The following is a 23,482-nucleotide window of genomic DNA, read 5'->3' as shown; positions in this document are numbered from 1 at the left end:
AGCAGACATACGAGAGAAAATCAGAGGATTACAGCTTGACTCCCTTACTCCATATCTCACGCGTCACACCTTTCCTTCACAGCTCGAAAAACCCAACCTCCCTTTCATTAACAACCGTAACCAAACAGCCCACCTTCTCCTCTCCCGCGCCCACCCCCACCCCCACCCCCACCCCCACCCCTCTCTTCTATAAAATCCGATACTCAGCGACTATCTCTCTTTGTCTCCGTCTCTCTCTCTCTGTCCTCGCTCTCCATTCATGTGGCGATCGTGGGTGAGCTCGTCGGGTGGGGTCCAAACCGCACCAGCTTCATATAAGAACTTCACTTGTTCATCGTTCAAAGACATTCAAAGCCTCTGTAAAGAGGAAAATCACTGTTCTTCCAATCTCAAGAGACCCTCCATTTTCCACCGGGTTCGGGTTGTGACCTCGGTCCTGCGAAACTGGTCCTCAACCCAAACCAACCCGGAACCGAATCCGAAACCGGAGCCTGCGCCGCCGCAGCCGTGTGTGTCTCTTACCGGCGGCGACCAGAGCGTGGTGGTTTACTTCACGAGCCTACGCGTGGTGCGCAAGACCTTCGAGGACTGCAGCACCGTGCGATCGATCTTGCGGGGGTTTCGGGTGAAGGTCGATGAGCGAGATCTGTCTATGGACGCTGGGTTTTTGGACGAGTTGAAGGGGATTTTGGGGAGGAAGAAGCTGAGTTTGCCTAGGGTTTTCATTGGTGGCAGGTACGTGGGCGGAGCGGAAGAGATCAGGCAGTTGCACGAGACGGGCGAGCTGAAGAAGCTGCTCGGAGGGTTCCCCGTGGCTGCCGGCGTATGCGACGAGTGCGGAGGGTATAGGTTCATGCTCTGTGAGAACTGCGATGGAAGCCGTAAGGTGTATAGTGAGAAGACTGGTTTCAGGATCTGCACGGCGTGCAACGAGAACGGTCTGATCAGGTGCCCTTCTTGTTCGTATGTACACCTCTGATACACCAAATCATAACCCCCAAAAACCTAAAAAATTATTTTTCTTTTCTTTTTATTAGTTTAGCAGTGTATTTGACAAGAGAAGAAGGGAGAAGGAAAAAAAATTCCAAATCCCTTGTAATTTTTATTTCTAAAATTTCATTATTGGGTGAAATTTATTCGGTACAGGCCAATTGCCACAGAAAATGAATATGGTGAAAGGCCAAAATATTTTCTAAACTGCAATTATAGAAATTGTCTTATTTCAATTTTTTTTTAGTTGTGTGTATGTTGAAGCCAACTGCCCTTGTACCAAAATGCCCATTTCATAATGGACCCACAAGAAAAATGGAGACCCATGAAGATCAGTTTCTTCCACCAAAGGTTACATTTGCTTTCTTGCAGGAGGGAACACTTTTATAAGGCTATAGTGATTAGAAAGTTTGCGTTGAAGGTCAGTTTCAAATCTACCCCAATGGGGTTGCATCCTTTGGAATTTTCATGCATTATTGTCTTTGATCTGGCTAGAGGGACTGAGGGAATGAGGGCTTGTAGAAAGCTTGTGGGTGCAGGAGAGACCAGTTAGATTATTTTGGAATGGAAGAATGGTTCGTTTTCTCTGGGATTGAGTGGCATGAGTATATATGCTGATCACTTTTTGTGAAGTTTTCCAAATCTAAAGTCAGTGAATGCCTTGATTAGGAAAAGGGCGAACTACCTATTCTGTTTGGAATTTTTTTAGGGTTATCTGGGCAAAAGTGGTTGGGAAAGCAACCATCTGTTTTATTCTGATCTAATTTTGGGTGAATGGGCAAAGTTTGAGAAGGTGATTGATTGCTTTGGAGAAGTGACCTCAAAGGAAGCATGGGTTTCGAACTATATATGCCATGGAGGAATGGCGTTTGACATCAATAACAATATAGGCCTAAAGATGCTGATTGGGAAGTGAGAAATGGGAATTTGTTTTCCATAAGCCGACGATTAGATGATGGAAGGAAAAGAGCAATGAAGGCGAAGTTTCCATCTCTATTCTCATCATACATGATGATGAGCAGCAACCTTGAGGTTTTGAATGGAAAAAAAATGCAGAGCATCGTAAACAAGTACTAATAATGGTTACCTTTTCAATCTATTTGACATGATTTCACTTCTGTGAAAGAATATTTATCTCTGCCCTTTGATTTCTAAGCAGCAAAGCATGGTGATGAAGTGAATTTATGGAGTTCTGATTGTCCATACTTTGTATACATTGTCATTTATGACTTTCATAGGATAATAATGTATGTTGAATAGTAAATCACTCGTGTTATTCCTCTCTTTTTAACAACCCTGTATAAGATGAGTGGAGCCTCTCCTGTTGCTTATTTTGATATCCTGGTGCTTGAATCCCTTTTTGTAAGGATTTAAATTTTCAAGAAAAGATTTGAACTAAACACTAAGAGCAAGAACAGGTATTGCTTTCTGCTTTGTGGGTGGGACACATATTAGAAATCAATTATTGTAATTTGCAAACAACTCACTTCACAATACAGTATCAGCATCAGCATCAGGAAAAACGCTATGAGGGATCATTTATGAGGGTAAGTATTGTCAATTGGAGGTCTCAATGCCCTAATCTTTTGCGTTCACAAGTGAACTCCATAAGAACCACTTAGAATTTGCATAATTGATGAGAGTTATTAAGGTGGTATTTGTTTTTTGGTTGAATAGAAAAAGTCAAATAAATATTTGGTTTTTTTTATTAAGGTAAAAGTAACTTATTGACATCGTCTAACATAATTAAAATGAATTTGTTATTAATAAATTCACTTTAGTTATATGGGATGATATCAATAGGTTATTTTTAGCTGAATAGAAAAAGTTAAATATTTTGGCAAAACATGATAAACCATGATAAATGAGGCAGTGTCACGGGTTTAATTAAGTCTTACTATTTTATATTTCATTCTCATTACTATATCTTATATGTCACTTTAGTTCTATTATTTTGTATCATGGTCTTATTTATTATTCTTTTTAAATAGCAGATATTTAAATTTCAGTGGGATGGATTTTGATTTGATAATACCATTTTCATGCAAGATATTATTATGTTTCCATTGCTAGTGTCAAATGTTGCCGCTACTCAATTTTTTCGAGGATAATCATGATTCTATTTTGACAAATGAATATGCCATCCCATGCAAAGTATAAAAGGCGTTCACTTAGGATTCATGAAATAGAGGTTCGGATAATAAGGTTACTTTCTCACTTCCACTTAATTTCACCGGTCCCTTCACATTCACAAATTGCAGATATATTTGTTGGAATCACGGTTCGGTATTCATAATATTTTATTACTTATATTATAATAAAATTTCAAATTAACATAAGAAACCCAAATAAATAAATAAATTTAATATTTTTTTTTCAAAATTTTAAAGTTTTTTTAATTTGATTTTAGGTTGGATTATAATTTCAATAATATTTTTATTTTATATGTCTAGTAATGTGGTGCCACACATAATCTAGTATTCATAATATTTTTGTTAAAAATAATATTTTATTACATTCTATTTATATTAGACTAAAATTCTTAATTAACATAAAAAAAAACCTAAATAAATAATAATTCCTAGTTTTTCCCAAATTTGAAAATTTCCTGTCCAATTATTATTTCAACAATATTTCTATTTTATATGTCTAATGTGTGGTACCACACAGTTAGGTATTCATAATATTTTTTCTAAAATAAGATGAGATTTTATTACATTCTATTTATATTACATTCTATTCATAATATTGATGGTGTGAAATCTTTGCTCTTGCACAAAATTATTCTGCATGCAGATCATCATCTCTGCACAAATTCTTGAAGGCTAATTTCACACCATCAACACAAATGCCTGTTATTTGAAAATTTTGAATCAAAGAACATCTTTTTCTTCTAGAAATTTTGCTTTACCTTGTAAATCGGCCACTTTAACCCTAGCAACCTAAGCAAATTAAATTGAAGTGGGTCTACTGATTTGAATATGGTACGAAGAGATAGACATTTGTCCACAACTCCACAGGAAACTGAATACGACGTGTATGCCTCTCACATTTGCCTACAAATATGTCTTCTACGGTTCTACCCTTCAGAAAAACCCATCTGAAATGGCAAAAACTCTCCTCTTTCCCCTCTTCTCTCTGCTCCTCCTTAATCAAGCTTACTCTCAGTCTGATTATGGCTTCGTCTTCAATGGCTTCAAAGCTTCTGCATCCAACTTAAGCCTTGGTGGGGCTTCCCTCATCACGCCAAATGGGGCTCTCAGGCTTACAAACTCATCACACAACCTCACTGGCCATGCCTTCTACAACACCCCATTTCACTTTCTCAACAAGAACAGCCATGATTCCCAACACCCCACCACAGCTTCCTCCTTTGCCACAACCTTCGTTTTTGCCATTGTCCCCAGGTTTGCTGGTGGGTCTGGTGGGCATGGTTTTGTCTTCACTGTTTCTCCCACCAAGAACCTTTCAGATGGTGGACTTGGTAATCTTTTTGGTCTTTTTAATGAGGTCACCATGGGGAACTTCTCCAACCATTTGTTTGCGGTTGAGTTTGATACAGTTCAATCCCTGGTTATGTATGGAGATATCGATGATAACCATGTTGGTATAGACATCAATACTGTTAGGTCTAATGCTTCTAAGCCAGCTTCATACTATGATCACTCCTCCAAATCCTCTCATGAAGTGGTTTTGGAGAGTGGGAATCCAATCCAAGCTTGGATCGAGTATGATGGAGCTCAAAAAATCGTCAATGTCACCATTTCCCCTGCTTCTCTTCCTAAACCAAGCAAACCCCTCTTGTCTCTAGCCATGGACTTATCCCCTATCTTTAAAGAGTCCATGTATGTTGGCTTCTCAGCTGCCACTGAGAAGCTTGCTAGCTCTCATTACATTCTGGGGTGGAGTTTGAAGATGGGTAGTACAGAAGCAGACCCTCTTGATCTCTCTAAAATCCCTTCTCCCCCAAGAAATGGAACCCCATCTCCAGGCCTTGGGAGAAGAGGGATTGAGATTGGAGCAGCGTCAGCAATGGTGACCCTTGCGTTGCTTCTGTGTGGAATCGCCATTTCTGTGTATATGCTAAGAAGGGCAAGGCTAGCTGAGGTCCTGGAAGATTGGGAATTGGACTTCCCCCATAGGTTTAGATACAAAGACCTTTATATTGCCACAAAGGGCTTCAAGGAGAGCCAGATTCTGGGCAAAGGTGGGTTCGGTTCCGTCTACAAGGGGGTGCTGCCAAAGACTAGAGAAGAAGTTGCTGTAAAGAGAATTTCCCACAATTCCAAGCAGGGAGTGAAGGAGTTTGTTGCAGAGATTGCAAGCCTAGGCAAGCTGAGGCACAGGCACTTGGTTCATCTCCAAGGTTGGTGTAAGCGAAAAGGCGATCTCCTTCTTGTTTATGATTATATGTCCAATGGCAGCCTGGACACCTTCCTGTTTCAAGAAGACAAGAACCTTGATTGGGGACAGAGGTTCAGGATCCTCAAGGAGATTGCTGCAGGCCTCCTATATTTACATGAAGAATGGGAACAGGTAGTTGTCCATAGGGATGTGAAGGCCAACAATGTCCTGCTTGACTCAAATATGAATGCCCGGCTAGGAGACTTCGGCCTGGCCAAACTATATGAGCATGGGAAGAACCCCAGCACCACCCATGTGGTGGGCACAGTGGGGTACATAGCACCGGAGCTCTCCCTCACTGGAAAGGCCACCGCAAGCTCCGATGTATTCGCCTTTGGGGCAGTACTACTAGAAGTGGCATGTGGGAGGAGGCCTCTAGACCCCAATGCCTCGTCCGGGAAACAGATGATTCTACAAGATTGGGTGACACAGTGTCATCAGAGGGGTCATATACTTGAAGCTGCAGATCCAAAGCTTGGGAATTCATATGTGAAGGAGGAGATTGAATTGGTTTTGAAGGTTGGCCTCCTCTGTTCTCACCCAGAGCCACAGGCTAGGCCTAATATGCAGCAGGTTACAAGATATCTCAGTGGCTTCGACCCACTCCCCGAGGTTGATGCTTCAAGTTTAGGTTTCTTTGTGGGCTCATTGGACTCCAAAACTGACTCACACCCATCATCCTATGGAGTGATGTCTGTTGGATCCTTAGCATCTGGGCGGTAGATTAATTGTATGCTTGTTGTTCTGCTTAGTTTCATTTTCTTTGTGAGGATGGTGGCCTCTGTATGTTGAGTAATCAGGCTGAAGTTGAAGTATGAAGACCTCTGGCATCAAGTTTTGAGTTTGATGTTGTTAGGGCTTTTAGCATGGGTAGGCTTGATACATATGGCTAATTATCTAACAATTTAAGCTTTTAAATTAAATTAGTTCAGAAAATAGCGGTTGCCTGATAAGTTTGGTGTTAGGGTTTTTAGCAAAAAATCAACTTAATATATGTAGTTGGTATATCATTTAACAATTAAAGTTTTTAAATTAAATTAGTGGTTGGAAACAGTTTTTGAAAATAATTTTTTTTGTCAAAATAGAAAACCTAACTCCAATTTTAAAAAAGTGTTTGACAAACTTTTTACTAAGAATAATTTTTTGAAAAATGGTTCTTTTTTAAGAACAAATATGATATGTTTTTAGGCTTTTTTTTGTTAAGTGTTATGAGAATCAATTGAAAATATAACAAAATACTCTTGAAAAGTTTTGCATTAAGCCTCCATTCATAGATAATAAGCTGAAAAAAACTATTTTTAAAAATGCTGTCATTCATAGATAATAAGTTTTCCTAGGAGACTTATGAGGCTTTTGAGCTAACTTTTAGCTTTCTTGTGGGGGAAAAACGTGGACTCTTCTTATGCTTCGCTAGCTTTAATAATGGTTAGAGGGGAGAGGCATTCCTTTTCACCTAATTCATAGATAAGGTTCTCTGAATCCTAAGGCTTTCTAAGGTGGAAAAGTTGGAGGTACAAGCCCATTGACCATTTTTGACACAGCTTTAAGCTTTCAAAACAACTTCTCAATACCTTTTCTAACCGTTTAAAATTTGGGTTATTTGGTTAAAAGGGATTAAAATAACTCTCATATTTAAAAAAATAATTTATCCCTCAAAAAGTAGAAAAAATTATCCAATTAGGACAAAAATACCCAATTTTTTTCCCTTCAACATCATTTTCTCGTTACCTCCATTTTATAGTAGATTAGCTTTTTATTTTTTTATTTGATCATCTATTTGCTCTTTTTTTTTTTTGTGTCCAGAAGAAAAAGCCTAAATTTTCACTATTATTTCATCTACTCTTTATTTTTAGTCACGAAAGATGTTAAAAATGTAAGCAGCCAATATTTTTTTTATATTATCATTTTATTTCTTTTTAGTCACCATTGTTGGTAAAAAAAAATTCATTGTTAGTTATGAAAAAATAAGTTTTAAAATGTGAAAAAGTGAAAAGTTAATTCAAAAGAAGTTGAAAAGTTTTATCCATATGACAAGGTCAAATAATAATAAGTAATAAATCACATGCATGGAAAATTAGAGAAATCGATTTATTTAGCGGATGTAGGAATTAAGCAATAGGCTCGGTTACATAATAATGGCAAAAGATATAATATTGTTAGCCCAAAGGTTCTCTTAATCGGGTTTTGATGATAACAAACTATGGTTAAGTAACTAATTGGTTTAATATTTAAGAATCACAAGTATAAACTCGAAAATTCATCAAATGACCAAATGGATACAAGATCAAGATGCTTGGAAGACTTGAGATCATAGGAAACTAATGTAAGATGAATGCATGAGTGCACTTAGGATTTTCATATGTTTTCATGCATCTTAGAAAACTCGGTTTATTATTTAAAATGTTGATTTCATTAAAACCCGAGTTTTTAACTAATTTACCTTAGGCTAAATGTTTCAAAATTGGCTTAATAATTTACCTAAAGACCTTGTCTAAGTGTTAGAAAAGAAATGAATCAAAAAATAGGTTTTTCGGGGCTAAAAAGGATCAACCGGTCGACCGGTTGAGGTCGTCCGATCGAGGACCGGTCGAGGAAGGTTAAAAAACCTTCTCTTTCTCCCAGTAGCCTTTTCTTCCCGGTCGAGGTGATTCATTTACCGGTCGAGGTCTGATTGAGGCAATGGTAACCTGTCATGAATTAAATGCTCCAACGACTAGTGAACCGGTCGACCCCTATCTCGATCGGACGAGGTTGCCTTTTGCTGATTTTGACTCTCGAGCTTAGAAACCTATAAATTGAGAGTTCCACTTCATTTATTGACAAGAGAACAATTGCATTCAAAGCCTACCTACCTGTTCTTGATCAAAAAGCTATTATTTCCTTCATTGTGCATTAAATCACCACTTACATATCCTTTAGTGCACTCTTGTTTATCATCCTAGCCTTGTCTTGTATTTGAGTCATCTTTAAGCTAGGTTGAGTGATTATATCTTATAACAATCCGAGTGTTAAAGCCTTCAAGAGGGTTGAATCTTGAAGAGGTTGTGTAAGAGCCCATTGGAGCCGGAATCCAAGTGTAAGAAGATTGGAAGCTTAGTTGAAGCTTCAAGTTAGTGGAACCCTCACTCGGTTAGGAGGTTGAGGAGAGTGGATGTAGGCAAGGAATTTTCGAACCACTATAAACCCGAGATTGAATTCTCTCAACTCTATCTCTTTACTTTGCTTATCTTTTGTTTAATTTTGTTGTGATTGAAAAGATTTTAAAAACCCAATTCACCCCCCCCCCCCCCCTCCCCTCCCCTCCCCTCCTTTTGGGTGTTTTTCTTAACTAAACATAACCTTTGTTTTCTTAAATATCATAACTACAAAATTGTTGAGTGCATGAATGTTGTATTAAAAGATGTAAGAGATCTTTCAGTTATAAGAATGGTCAAAGAGTTGAGAAACTTACTTCAGAGATGGTTTTCAAATCGCCAACAACAAGCATTGTTAATGAAAATTAAGCTTTACCACATGGGTTAACTTGAAGTTGTACTTAAGGTTTAATAAATTATCAAGTTATGATGTTGACTCTATCAACTTTTGGGAGTTCAATATCAAATATGTTGGGATAAGTGATAAAGTTAATTTGCAGACCCGTTAATGCACATGTAGGATGTTTGATCTTGACCATATTTCATGTACACATACGATTGCTACATGTAGGTACGGAAACAAGTCGTGCTATATTATGTGCTCTCAATACTATATGAACTCACTTATATCTTCATATTCAAAATCTATATATTCTACTAGAAATAACAAAGATTGGGTAATTCCTAAAAATACATTTTTTTATAGAGTTGTATTATCACCTAAAAGTCAGCAACTAGTAAGAAGATAAAAAAATGAAAGAATTTGTTCGGATGAAAAGGTTAAACGCACATAATGTAGTGATAAATGTGATGATTATGAGCATAATAGAAAAACATTCAAACGACCAATTTCATTACATCCTAGACATAAACATAATTGTGTCAATATTGTTGACAACAATATCAACATCTAAGAATTCTCTTTACAATTAGTTCATCACTCACTTTAATAGTGTTACCATAGAATTGTTTTTTTGAGATGATTTAGTTATGTACCTATACCTTTTTTTGTATGAGGGCATGAAGGAATTTGTGAGTCTATTTTGCAAAATGTTTAAAATTATAAGTTGATGTGTAAATAGAATGGATATAAAGATCAATTTGGTGGATGCAAATATAATTTCCATTTTTTCTCAAAAATTTATTTTGGGAACTATTTACATTTACACACACACACACACACACACATATATATATATATATATATATATATAGATAAACTAAAAAACTATTCTTCTCAAACATTGCCTATATTTTTCATCATATGATATATTGAAAGTAGTTGTAGAGCCAGAAATTTTGGTGTGAGGGGAATAAAAAATTTGAATATTATAATAATTATAAATAAATTTTCATATTTTAAAAATGGTAACATTGGTATGATTCAATAAAAGAAAAGAGGAATTTATAATATGAAAAATTAAATAACAAAAATACTAAAAACATTGAAAAAAGAGTCTTAGATTTTATTAAAAGTTTATCAAAAAAATTCAAATAGTGTTTGTGAATTTTTTTTTTTTAAAGTTAGTAAGAAATTTGACCAAAATTTTTAGAAATATTTTGCTAGAGAAATTTTGGAAAAAATTAATAATTTAACTAATACTTTCTTTTTGGATTTTTTAAAATGATAAATTTTTTATTTAAAAGTTATCTATAATGTAATTATAATGTCATTATTAAAATTTAGGTAATCAACTCTAAATTAATAAATGTTTTATTTAACCTAAAAATCTAAACATGTATAAAAATCTTTAAATTAAACTAAAAATAACCTATCAATAAAAATATATGTTTAATAAAATATCAAATATTGAAACAAAATTAAATTTCATCAACAATGAAGTAACATATATTTGAATAATTGTGTACATATTCATGAATTAACAACTACTTGATTAAACCTAAAAGTCTGACTGATCATGTTTTTTAAAATTTATTTTTAAAAACCACTTTTAAGTTAAAAGAATGAAAAACAATTATTAAAAACAAATTACAGAAAACATGGTCAAATAGACTCATATTTTCCTTTAGTTTTTAAAAATTGATGAAAACAAATCCTATTTATTTTCTAAAATTTTTTTTCTATTTCATTTTGTTTTTAAAAATTTTTTTCAAATAATAATGATAAAACAATGTTAGAAATTTTTAAAAACAACTTTTTATATTTGAAAACAAAAAACTGACAATCAAATAGACTATAAACATTAAAAAAATTTCAAAATTAAACAAAATATAGCCTATAACCATATATATATAGTTTGTTCCATTTATTTTGTATATATTAGGATTTAAATAAATTTAATTTTATTAACATTAAATAAAATTAAAAATACAAACAAACAAATATTTTATAAAATCTATTTAATATTGATGATTCTCTAATTTTTTTTATTCCATTTATTTTCTTTTTTCAAGTATAAAATTAGTTTTTTAGAAGGGGCAAACTTGCTTTTCTATTTTTATTTTTTTTTAACTTTCTAAAATTCCTATATTAGCAAAGGAAATTTTTTATTTATAAAATTTGAGGGGAGGCAGTGCGCCCGGAGCCAGTATTGGCTCCGCCCCTATTGAAAGTAAATTGCTATTTAATTAAAATTTTAAAATATATATACTTATAAATTGAAAAAAGGCATTTTAAAACATAATTATCAAATATAAATTCAATGACATCCTTCTACACATATTTCTTCTCCCTACTAAAGATGGAAGAGGAAAAAGAAAAAATTAACTACCTCCAACAAACCACCCTACATGCTAAAAGTCTCCAACACTTCAAAAATAAAAATCTGAAGTCCCAACCCAAGTCCTAGTCTCCTGGAGACTTGGACTTTAGAATAGGTCCATCCCAATTCCCAACTCCCAACCATTTAATTTCTGTGAAGGTTGGTCCGTCCAAATCAGAAAAGACTCCTGAGAGGCTTAGGTGACTGCCACGGAACAAGCCCCTTTAATAAGGAACACAAACGTTCCACTCTTTAAAAGGATATAGTTGAGAAGAAGATTCAAAGAGAGTTGAGGTGTAAATTTGCCACCTTCTTTGGGTTGGGGTAGGAGTAGGATCTTGCCCTTCTGAAGAAAGGACACCTGAAAAAAATTTAAATGAAAACTTTATAATAATGAAAATTTGAATTTATACCCGTGACATTTAGGAAAAAATTGAATTGTTAAACGAAATTATAAATATATAAAATTAAATTAATGTATGAAATAATACTAGATGGATAATATATAAGATTTGAGTATGAAGCCATGAGAGTCGATGAAAAATGAAATGTATGAAAATGAATTGACATCATTGATTTTTTTTTCCTAGATGTTTATGACTTCTCCCGTCAAGTGGAGGAAGATGTTGCCTTCAATGGCCGGTATTTGGGTGGAGTTGTGCACACGGCACTTGAATGGTTTAGATCCATCTTGATCATGAATGCCACAAAAATACAAGAAAATGCCACAGATTTTTCAAATCTCGATATACCACTCCACCCACTTCCCCATTCTCTCTCCTCCCCCACTTCTCAGACCACCGACTCCAGCTCCTCTTTTTTTTTTTTTTTTTTTTTCCAATCTTTTCTCCATTTTTCTTCTCCCCAAACACACACACTCCACAACTCCCAACACGCACACACCGACCGCCCCCATTTTCTTTCTTCCATTTTTTCATTCCTCTTCCTTTTTCTATTTTCCCCACCCATCCCATAAGACACCCTTTCCCCCCTTCCAATATCTGGTTCCCCTCTTCTTCTTCATTCCTCTTCCTTTTTCTATTTTCCCCACCAAAATCCATTTCTACCGCTCCACCATTTCTCTCTCTTTTTTTTTTGTTCTCCATTTTTCTTTGTTTCTCTCTACCCTACAACCCACAACACCCAAACCCATTGCACGGTTTCAATATATGTAGTTGGTATATCATTTAACAATTAAAGTTTTTAAATTAAATTAGTGGTTGGAAACAGTTTTTGAAAATAATTTTTTTTGTCAAAATAGAAAACCTAACTCCAATTTTAAAAAAGTGTTTGACAAACTTTTTACTAAGAATAATTTTTTGAAAAATGGTTATTTTTTAAGAACAAATATGATATGTTTTAAGGCTTTTTTTTGTTAAGTATTATGAGAATCAATTGAAAATATAACAAAATACTCTTGAAAAGTTTTGCATTAAGCCTCCATTCATAGATAATAAGCTGAAAAAAACTATTTTTAAAAATGCTGCCATTCATAGATAATAAGTTTTCCTAGGAGACTTATGAGGCTTTTGAGCTAACTTTTAGCTTTCTTGTGGGGGAAAAACGTGGACTCTTCTTATGCTTCGCTAGCTTTAATAATGGTTAGAGGGGAAAGGCATTCCTTTTCACCTAATTCATAGATAAGGTTCTCTGAATCCTAAGGCTTTTCTAAGGTGGAAAAGTTGGAGGTACAAGCCCATTGACCATTTTTGACACAGCTTTAAGCTTTCAAAACAACTTCTCAATACCTTTTCTAACCGTTTTAAATTTGGGTTATTTGGTTAAAAGGGATTAAAATAACTCTCATATTTAAAAGAATAATTTATCCCTCAAAAAGTAGAAAAAATTATCCAATTAGGACAAAAAATACCCTTTTTTTTTCCCTTCAACATAATTTTCTCTTTCCCTCCGTTTTATAGTAGATTAGCTTTTTATTTTTTTATTTGATCATCTATTTGCTCCTTCTTTTTGTGTCCCAACTAAGAAAAAGCCTAAATTCTCACTATTGTTTCATCTGCTCTTTATTTTTAGTCACGAAAGATGTTAAAAATGTAAGCAACCAACTTTTTTTTTTTTATATTATCATTTTATTTCTTTTTGTTTCCTAGAAATTTAAAACCTTATTTCACCATTGTTGGTAAAAAAAAATATTCATTGTTAGTTATTAAAAAATAAGTTTTAAAATGTGAAAAAGTGAAAAGTTAATTCAAAAGAAGTTGAAAAGTTTTATCCATATGACAAGGTCAAATAATAATAAGTAATAAATCACATGCATGGAAAATTAGAGCAACCATTTATTTAGCGGATGTAGGAATTAAGCAATAGGCTCGGTCACATAATAATGGAAACAAATATAATATCATAACTACAAGATTGTTGAGTGCATGAATGTTGCATTAAAAGATGCAAGAGATCTTTCAGTTATGAGAATGGTCGAAGAGTTGAGAAACTTACTTCAAAGATGGTTTTTAAAACGCCAACAACAAACATTGTCAATGAAAATTAAGCTTTACCACATGGGTTAACCTCAAGTTGTACTTAAGGTTTAATAAATTATCAAGTTATGATGTTGACTCTATCAACTTTTGGGAGTTCAATGTCAAATATATTGGGATAAGTGATCAAGTTAATTTGTAGACCCGTTAATGCACATGTAGGATGTTTGATCTTGACCATATTTCATGTACACATATGATTGCTACATGTAGATACGGAAAGAAGTCGTGTTATATTATGTGCTCTCAATACTATATGAACTCACTTATATCTTCATATTCAAAATCTATATATTCTACTAGAAATAACAAAGATTGGGTAATTCCTAAATACATTTGTTATAGAGTTGTATTACCACCTAAAAGCCAGCAATTAGTAAGAAGATAAAAAAATGAAAGAATTTGTTCAGATGAAAAGGTTAAACGCACATAATGTTGTGATAAATGTGGTTATTATGAGCATAATATAAAAACATTTAAACGACAAATTCCATTACATCCTAGACATAAACATAATTGTGTCAATATTGTTGACAACAATATCAACATCTAAGAATTCTCCTTACAATTAGTTCATCACTCACTTTAATAGGGTTACCATAGAATTGTTTTTTTGAGATGATTTAGCTATGTACCTATACCCTTTTTTGTATGAGGGCATGAAGGAATTTGTGAGCCTATTTTGCAAAATGTTTAAAATCATAAGTTGATGTGTAAATAGAATAGATACAAATATCAATTTGGTGGATGCAAATATAATTTCCATTTTTTCTCAAAAATTTATTTTGGGAACTATTTACATTTACACACACACACATATATATATATATATATATACAAACTAAAAAACTATTCTTGAAAACAATTCTCAAACATTGCCTATATTTTTCATCATATGATATATTGAAAGTAGTTGTAGAGCCAGAAATTTTGGTGTGAGGGGAATAAAAAATTTGAATATTATAATAATTATAAATAAATTTTCATATTTTAAAAATGGTAACATCGGTATGATTCAATAAAAGAAAAGAGGAATTTATAATATGAAAAATTAAATAACAAAAATACTAAAAACATTGAAAAAAGAGTCTTAGATTTTATTAAAAGTTTATCAAAAAAATTCAAATAGTGTTTGTGAATTTTTTTTTTTTTTAAGTTAGTAAGAAATTTGACCAAAATTTTTAGAAATATTTTGCTAGAGAAATTTTGGAAAAAATTAATAATTTAACTAATACTTTTTTTTGGATTTTTTAAAATGATAAATTTTTTATTTAAAAGTTATCTATAATGTAATTATAATGTCATTATTAAAATTTAGGTAATCAACTCTAAATTAATAAATGTTTTATTTAACCTAAAATCTAAACATGTATAAAAATCTTTAAATTAAACTAAAAATAACCTAACAATAAAAATATATGTTTAATAAAATATCAAATATTGAAACAAAATTAAATTTCATCAACAATGAAGTAACATATATTTGAATAATTGTGTACATATTTATGAATTAATAACTACTTGATTAAACCTAAAAGTCTGACTGATTATGTTTTCTAAAATTTATTTTTAAAAACCACTTTTAAGTTAAAAGAATGAAAAACAATTATTAAAAACAAATTACAGAAAACATGGTCAAATAGACTCATATTTTCCTTTAGTTTTTAAAAACTGATAAAAACAAATTCTACTTATTTTCTAAAAATTGTTTTCTATTTCACTTTATTTTTAAAAATTGTTTTCAAATAATAATGATAAAACAACTTTTTATATTTGAAAATAGAAAACTGACAATCAAATAGACTATAAACATTAAAAAAATTTCAAAATTAAACAAAATATAGCCTATAACCAAAAATATATATATATATATATATATATATATATATATATATATATATATATATATATATATATATATATATATATATATATATATAATATCAAATATAAAATTATAAAAATTCATTTTGTTCCATTTATTTTGTATATATTAGGATTTAAATAAATTTAATTTTATTAACATTAAATAAATTTAAAAATACAAACAAACAAATATTTTATAAAATCTATTTAATATTGATGATTCTCTATTTTTTTTATTCCATTTATTTTCTTTTTTCAAGTATAAAATTAGTTTTTTAGAAGGGGCAAACTTGCTTTTCTATTTATTTTTTTTTAACTTTCTAAAATTCCTATATTAGCAAAGGAAATTTTTTATTTATAAAATTTGAGGGGAGGCAGTGCGCCCGGAGCCAGTATTGGCTCCGCCCCTATTGAAAGTAAATTGCTATTTAATTAAAATTTTAAAATATATATACTTATAAATTGAAAAAAATTCATTTTAAAACATAATTATCAAATATAAATTCAATGACATCCTTCTACACATATTTCTTCTCCCTACTAAAGATGGAAGAGGAAAAAGAAAAAATTAACTACCTCCAACAAACCACCCTACATGCTAAAAGTCTCCAACACTTCAAAAATAAAAATCTGAAGTCCCAACCCAAGTCCTAGTCTCCTGGAGACTTGGACTTTAGAATAGGTCCATCCCAATTCCCAACTCCCAACTCCCAACCATTTAATTTCTGTGAAGGTTGGTCCGTCCAAATCAGAAAAGACTCCTGAGAGGCTTAGTACTGCCACGGAACAAGCCCCTTTCATAAGGAACACAAACGTTCCACTCTTTTAAAGGATATAGTTGAGAAGAAGATTCAAAGAAAGTTGAGGTGTAAATTTGCCACCTTCTTTGGGTTGGGGTAGGAGTAGGATCTTGCCCTTCCGAAGAAAGGACACCTGAAAAAAATTTAAATGAAAACTTTATAATAATGAAAATTTGAATTTATACCCGTGACATTTACGATGAAATTTGAATTGTTAAACGAAATTATAAATATATAAAATTAAATTAATGTATGAAATAATACGATCATATATGAATTAGATGGATAATATATGAGTTAAAGACCGAGTAATAAGATTTGAGTATGAAGGCATGAGAGTCAATGAAAAATGAAATGTATGAAAATGAATTGACATCATTGATTTTTTTTTCCTAGATGTTTATGACTTCTCCCGTCAAGTGGAGGAAGATGTTGCCTTCAATGGCCGGTATTTGGGTGGAGTTGTGCACACGGCACTTGAATGGTTTAGATCCATCTTGATCATGAATGCCACAAAAATACAAGAAAATGCCACAGATTTTTCAAATCTCGATATACCACTCCACCCACTTCCCCATTCTCTCTCCTCCCCCACTTCTCAGACCACCGACTCCAGCTCCTCTTTTTTTTTTTTTTTTTTCCAATCTTTTCTCCATTTTTCTTCTCCCCAAACACACACACTCCACAACTCCCAACACGCACACACCGACCGCCCCCATTTTCTTTCTTCCATTTTTTCATTCCTCTTCCTTTTTCTATTTTCCCCACCCATCCACCCATACGACACCCTTTCCCCCCTTCCAATATCTGGTTCCCCTCTTCTTCTTCATTCCTCTTCCTTTTTCTATTTTCCCCACCCAAAACCCATTTCTACCGCTCCACCATTTCTCTCTCTCTCTCTCTCTCTCTCTCTCTTTTCTCCATTTTTCTTTGTTTCTCTCTACCCTACAACCCACAACACCCAAACCCATTGCACGGTTTCAAACGAAAGGTAATTTTATTTTATTTAGTTATTTGTTTATTGAATTGGTTGAATTGGATTTGGTTTTGATCGTGAATTCGGTTAGCATAAATTGGGTTTAATTTTGGTTTTGAATTTGAGTTTGTTTATTAAATTATGGTTGGATAATGGGATATTAAATTTAAGTGGAATTGAATTTATTTTGTGTTGTAATATTTTGGGTGTGACTAATTATGCTTGTATTTTAGCTTGAAAATTTTGGAATAAGGCTATTGGGATATGAATATTTCTGTTGGGTTATATTTATTAATTTAAGCTCATTTTGATTAATTAATTTGTTGAACTAATTTGAAGTTTGAATTTGAGTTTGAATATTTGTTTTGAATTTTGTATATTCCTATATATTTATATTTGAACTATTTTTGTTTTTGCATAAACCCATTTTACAATTTTGTTGACTGAGTACGAATTTATGATCGTGTGGAGTATAAGATTTCCTGGAAGAAAGTGAGACTCGAAAAGTTGTAGAAAAACATTGAACTTATTGTAAGTTTATTTGATTACATTTGTTATTTTTCACTTTTATTTGGTTTTATTTTTATTAGTTCGTTTATATATATTTATTAAGTGTGCACAGAATTGAATATTGAATATTGAATAAATAAAAAATTTTGGTTAAATAAGAGGAACAATGTAGTAAATATTTGGTTTTATTTTTATTAGTTCGTTTATATATATTTATTAAGTGTGCACGGAATTGAATATTGAACAAATAAAAAATTCTGGTTAAATAAGAGGAATAATCTAGTAAAATAAAAATTTTAAAATATTCTTCTTAATAAATGAAAGTTTTTTTTGTTAAAAAATTTAGAAAAATGCTTTTAGAAAAATCCAAAAAAAAAAATTTAATAGAATTTGAAAAATTGTTTTTTATAATAATTATCCAAAAATTTCTTTATTTAATAAAAATTGTCTAAAAATTGTTTTGTAAATAAAGTTGTCCCAAAAATTCATTTTTAATTAAAAATTCTTTTGCAAATAAAGTTGTGTGTTTTTTTTTTAATAATTTGTATAAATCATTTTTTTTAAATGAAAATGAATCAAAATACTTTTATAAATAAAAATGTGAAAATTCATTCCTTTATGATAAAAGTAAGTAAAATTAATTTTGTTACCAAATTTAAATTTTGTTATAAATTTTTTTGATACAATAAGTGTAAATAACTTTTTTTGAAAATTAAATACAAATAAAATCGAGTCAAATCATTAATCGAAAATAAATTAATTTTTTTTTGTAAATAAATAAATTGAAATCACTAATTCAAAATTGTTCTTAATAAATTTGAAATTTTTGGAAAACTAATTCTTTCAAATATCATTTTTTCTAATTAGTTCAATAAATCAATTTGTATAATTTTATTGTCATTTGTTTTGAACATTATTGTAGTTTTATTTTGTCATCATTTTTGTGAATATTGTTTTATTCTTTTAATCTTTGTATCCATGTGTGGACCCCGCATTTTGGTTCATGCGTTTTCCACTCGATGGTGAGCTCGATTTTTATTTGAAAAATTGATTTTTTATTGATTATTTGAAAATGACTTGGAGTCGCCACTTATTTTTGTTTTATTTTTAAAAGGGTAAACAAAATAAGAAAGAAAACCCTAAGTGCGACTCCTTATTTTGGAAAAGGTGATCTTACGAAAAACCGGATCGGGCTCGGGGGTCAGGTTACTTATCGGGAAGGTACGGTAAAGACCATAGCACCCCTCTAAGTCCCTAAAGTCGGGTCTCTACTAATAAAATGAAGCTGATGTGACAATTGATGAGAAAAACAATGAATACTCGAATCGATCATGCACGTATGAGAATTAAAACAAGCACAAGGAGTGACCATGATGCGAGAAAATACATACCTAGGTGGCGAACCAATATGCGCTATCAAGAGGGGGGTTAGTAAATCTATATGGGATGAATATATACATATCACAAAGCAGAACAAATCAATCACGCATGACAATTAAATCAGTCAATCAATCAATCGATCATAAAATCATATGTGTCGGGCTCCCACCAAAGCTCGATCTATCTTGCACGAATTAGTCTCACAAATTCCATTCATGCTTATGTAGAACCAAGAAAAACAAAAGGTTTATTTGAGAGCCGAAGTAGAATTAAAACTGTTTGAGTGAAAATTGGATTCTTTGGAGCTTATTTGAAAATTTGAGTATTTGGAATTAAATTTAAAATATTAGAGCTCCGGTAATTAAATTGAAATTTGTTAAAGAAAATGAGAAACGAACTTTATGAAATTGAACTGCGAGACCATAGACTTTTGAAAGTTGAATTTGTAATAATAGTAATAATAAGATTTTGAAAGTTTAAATTAATGATAATAATAATAATAATAATAACAATAAGATTTCGAAAATTTGAATTAATAGTAATAATAATAATAATAAGGTTTTGAAAGTATGAATTAATAATAATAATAATAATAAGATTTCGAAAGTTTGAATTAATAATAATAATGATAAGATTTTGAAAGTTTGAATTAATAATAATAATAATAATAATAATAAGATTTCGAGAGTTCTAATTAATGATAATAATAATAATAAGGTTTTGAAAGTTTGAATTAATAATAATAACAATAAGATTTTGAAAATTTGAATTAATAATAATAATAATAATAAGATTTTGAGAGTTTGAAATAATAATAATAATAATAATAATAATAATAATAATAATAATAATAATAAGATTTTGAAAGTTTGAATTAATAATAATAATAATAATAAGATTTTGAGAGTTTGAAATAATAATAATAAGAGATGAACTTTAGGAGATTAAACTGCGAGAATATAGATTTTCAATGACAATAATGACAATCACAATAACAATAATAACAATAATAATAATAAGATTTGGAAAATTGAATTAATAATAATAATGTCTATGGTAATAATAATAATAATAGTAATAATAATAATAATGATAATAGTGATAATATCATAAACCCAAGTCCATAAGCCCAAACCCAAGCCCAAACTAGCATAATAATAATAATAATAATAATGGGGCTTTGGGCTTCATCTTCAGCATAGGCTTGGGTCTGGGCTCCGAATTCAAACCCAAGCCCAAAGCCAAAACCAACACAAAATTGGGCCTAGTGCCTTATCTCAAGCCCAAACCAAATCTTCATCTTCTTCCTAGCTTCCCTTCCCGCCTGGCTTCAGCACGATCACCACCTCCCCGCGGCGGCAGCCAGCAGCCAACACCAGCCAACACCAGCCAGCACCAGTCAGCACTAGCACCAACCAACTTCGAAAAATTTTCGGAATCCTCTTAAGCGCCAGAAAAACTCATTTCTTCTTTCTTCTCTATTTCGGACCATCCCCGAAAAGTTTTCTCTGCCCGTTTTTCTAGGAAGCTTTCCTCAAACCAAGAGTTGCTCCTCTCCCACCATCTATGCATTGAACACGGTCCAAGGACAAAGAGTAGCTAAAACAAAGAAGAAAAAAACATGGAACAGAGCACAGCAGAAAACAAATAGTAAGGTTCTCAAAGGAAGCTTCACATCATGAATCATCAGTGAATCTTCTCATTAGGTGAGAAAAACAACATCAAGTGTAAATATTGGAGGGGTTTCTCGAGCATTCCGCAATCACAATAGAAACAGAGCATATTAAGATGGATGATGACAAACATGAATTCAAGGTTATATCTCAACAAGCAACAATCCACCCCAAGCAAAACAACAAATATCCAAAATATCAACAAGAAAAAAAATGCAGAGGGATAGCAAGGATCTAAATCTAACAATGAATGATACATTCGTGGCCATCCCTTTACAGCAACATGTACAGACAACTGAAGCATCCGTTGTGGAAGAGCCCAATACACCTAAAGTACCTCCCACGGAAGAGCCCAATGCTGCCACTCAGCTAGTCACCAAGCATTCCAAGGCCCAGTCCAACTCAGGCCCACGCAGGCCCAGAAAACCACCAACTTGGATGAACGACTACGTCGTGTAAGGAAAGGGACGTGAAGCTCCGGTTTTATCTTTTGGTTTGTTTTTTTATTTTTTTATTTTTTTCCTGCAATTTACTATTTCTGGTTGTAACCAATTCTGTTAGACGGTTGTGTCGCTTTGGTTTTGATTTTCCCAAGAGAAGGCATAAAACTCTCGGGAGAGGTCTGCATGATGGAGGCTATGAGATTTTAGATCTGAACTTTCTCTCTTTTCCTTATTCTTCCTTTTTCTGCTCAACCTTTTCTCTGTTTTCTCCCTTCTTCGTTCTGGAGATATTGGAGCTGACACTCGCTCGAAGAGTGCCCTTGTGCTAACCGGTCATTTTGCAGGAAGAACGTATCAATTGGTGCTTTCATCGACTCCTTTGATGGCGGACTTGGATGTGCTTTTAGCGGTTAAGGCTTTGCAGGATCAATTTGAAGCTCAATTTGAGAGCCAAACGATGTCGTTTCATCAAATACTCCAACAATATATGTCTACTGTGGATTCGCGACTGGAGGAGTTCCGTTCTCAGTTTCATGGATCGTCGGGATCGTCTGCGGGTCTTCTGGGTCCTCCACCGGCCCGCCGCCTGTTACTGAGATGGGTGCTGGAGATAATGAGTTAGCCACTGCCTTACGTTTTATGAAAATGAAGATTCCGAAGTTTAACGGAACCGATCCACACGGGTGGGTATTTCGCGTTGAGGAATTTTTTTATTTTCATGGAATACCTGAGCCGCTCCGGCTGCGGATTGTCTCCTTCCATATGGAAGGTCCGGTAGCAGGTTGGTATCAATGGATGAAGGCCAATAATCTGTTGTCTTCGTGGAAGGCATTTTTACTCAGTCTGAAGCACCGTTTCAGAGCTTCCCTCTATGAAGACCATCAAGGTAATCTCTCTAAGCTTACTCAGACTTCGATTGTGGCGGAATTTCAATCGGCCTTCGAGGACCTGATGAATAAAGTCATGGGAATTTTTGAGCCGTTGTTGATTAGTTTTTTCATTACCGGCTTGAAATCGGATATTCGTCGTGAGCTACTTTTCTCACGGCCGTCCACGTTGATGGAGGCTTTTGCCTTAGCTCGAGCCTATGAAACTCGCTGTGAGGAGATCAAGTAGAGCGCTCGCCCTTGGCATAAGTGGTCCTCTTCCAATGCTGCCAACACGTCCACGGAGAGTTCCACTAGACAACATGCTGTAACGACCGTTCCGACGGGCCCGTTTCAGACAGCCACCCCCGCTTCGGCCTCACCACCGACAACGGTCGGGCATAAGCAAACACCACCCATAGCTCCGGCCCCTGCTTTACCTATTCGTCGCCTCACCCCTAATGAGTTACGAGAGAAGCGCGAAAAGGGATTATGCTATAATTGTGACAAAAAATATTCTGCTAATCATCGTTGTCGCAACAAATTTTTGCTTCTTTTAGGGACGGATGATATTGATGAGGATACAGATGATGATGGCGTGGCAACCGAACCAGCCGAGGACTTGGTCACGAGCGACATTTCCAGCCTCAATGCCTTGGCAGGCCAAGGTAATCCCCGCTCCCTTCGTTTAGTTGGTGAGTTTGGGTCTCATCGCTTCCATGTGCTCATCGACAGTGGTAGTACTCACAATTTTATTAAACCGGCTCTGGTGGAGCGTTTGGGCCTCCCTATTCAGCCAACACCTAAATTTCGAGTTTACATTGGCAATGGAGATTATTTAATTTGCCAGCACACTTGCCCCCAAGTTGCTTTGATGTTGCAAGGGAATGTGTTTCCCTTAAATCTTTTTATCCTGCCAATTGAAGGACCTGATGTCGTTCTTGGTATTCAATGGCTGCAATAATTGGGTCGTGTTGCCCATGATTATACAGCCCTGTCAATGGAGTTTTGTTGGGAAGGGCGTCCGATCATTCTCCATGGGGATTTGCACCAGTCCTCTATCTTGATTTCTTTTAATCAATTTCAGGCACTGATCCACAGTTCAAATGTCCACAGCATGTTTGTCTTGCAGCCACTAGCGACAGAAGAGTTGAAAACTGCCTCTTTGGTTACCAAAGAGAATACACTTATTTTTCCCAATACCTTGCTCGTGGCAATCTCT

The 23,482-nt window shown here is 33.4% G+C and overlaps 2 protein-coding genes across 2 annotated transcripts; both read left to right on the top strand.

The window, feature by feature from the left end:
- On the top strand, positions 1-1,226 carry LOC100255220 (uncharacterized protein At5g39865). The gene has a single exon (XM_002276325.4). The coding sequence runs from the start codon at positions 260-262 to the stop codon at positions 977-979; it is 720 nt and encodes a 239-aa protein (XP_002276361.1). The 5' UTR covers positions 1-259; the 3' UTR covers positions 980-1,226.
- Positions 1,227-3,998: 2,772 nt separating this feature from the next.
- On the top strand, positions 3,999-6,241 carry LOC100267317 (L-type lectin-domain containing receptor kinase V.9). The gene has a single exon (XM_002273312.4). It carries the CDS (start codon positions 4,030-4,032, stop codon positions 6,115-6,117), a length of 2,088 nt encoding a protein of 695 aa, XP_002273348.1. The 5' UTR covers positions 3,999-4,029; the 3' UTR covers positions 6,118-6,241.
- The last annotated feature ends 17,241 nt before the right edge of the window (positions 6,242-23,482 follow it).

This window comes from Vitis vinifera, chromosome 13 (genome assembly GCF_030704535.1).
Source record: "Vitis vinifera cultivar Pinot Noir 40024 chromosome 13, ASM3070453v1".
NCBI classification, from domain to species: domain Eukaryota; kingdom Viridiplantae; phylum Streptophyta; class Magnoliopsida; order Vitales; family Vitaceae; genus Vitis; species Vitis vinifera.
This window is presented reverse-complemented; position numbering and strand designations above follow the sequence as displayed.

What these genes read in the sequence shown, in the direction of transcription:
- LOC100255220 (XM_002276325.4), top strand. Translation starts at nt 260, where the DNA reads ATGTGGCGATCGTGGGTGAGCTCGTCGGGTGGGGTCCAAACCGCACCA.
- LOC100267317 (XM_002273312.4), top strand. Translation starts at nt 4,030, where the DNA reads ATGCCTCTCACATTTGCCTACAAATATGTCTTCTACGGTTCTACCCTT.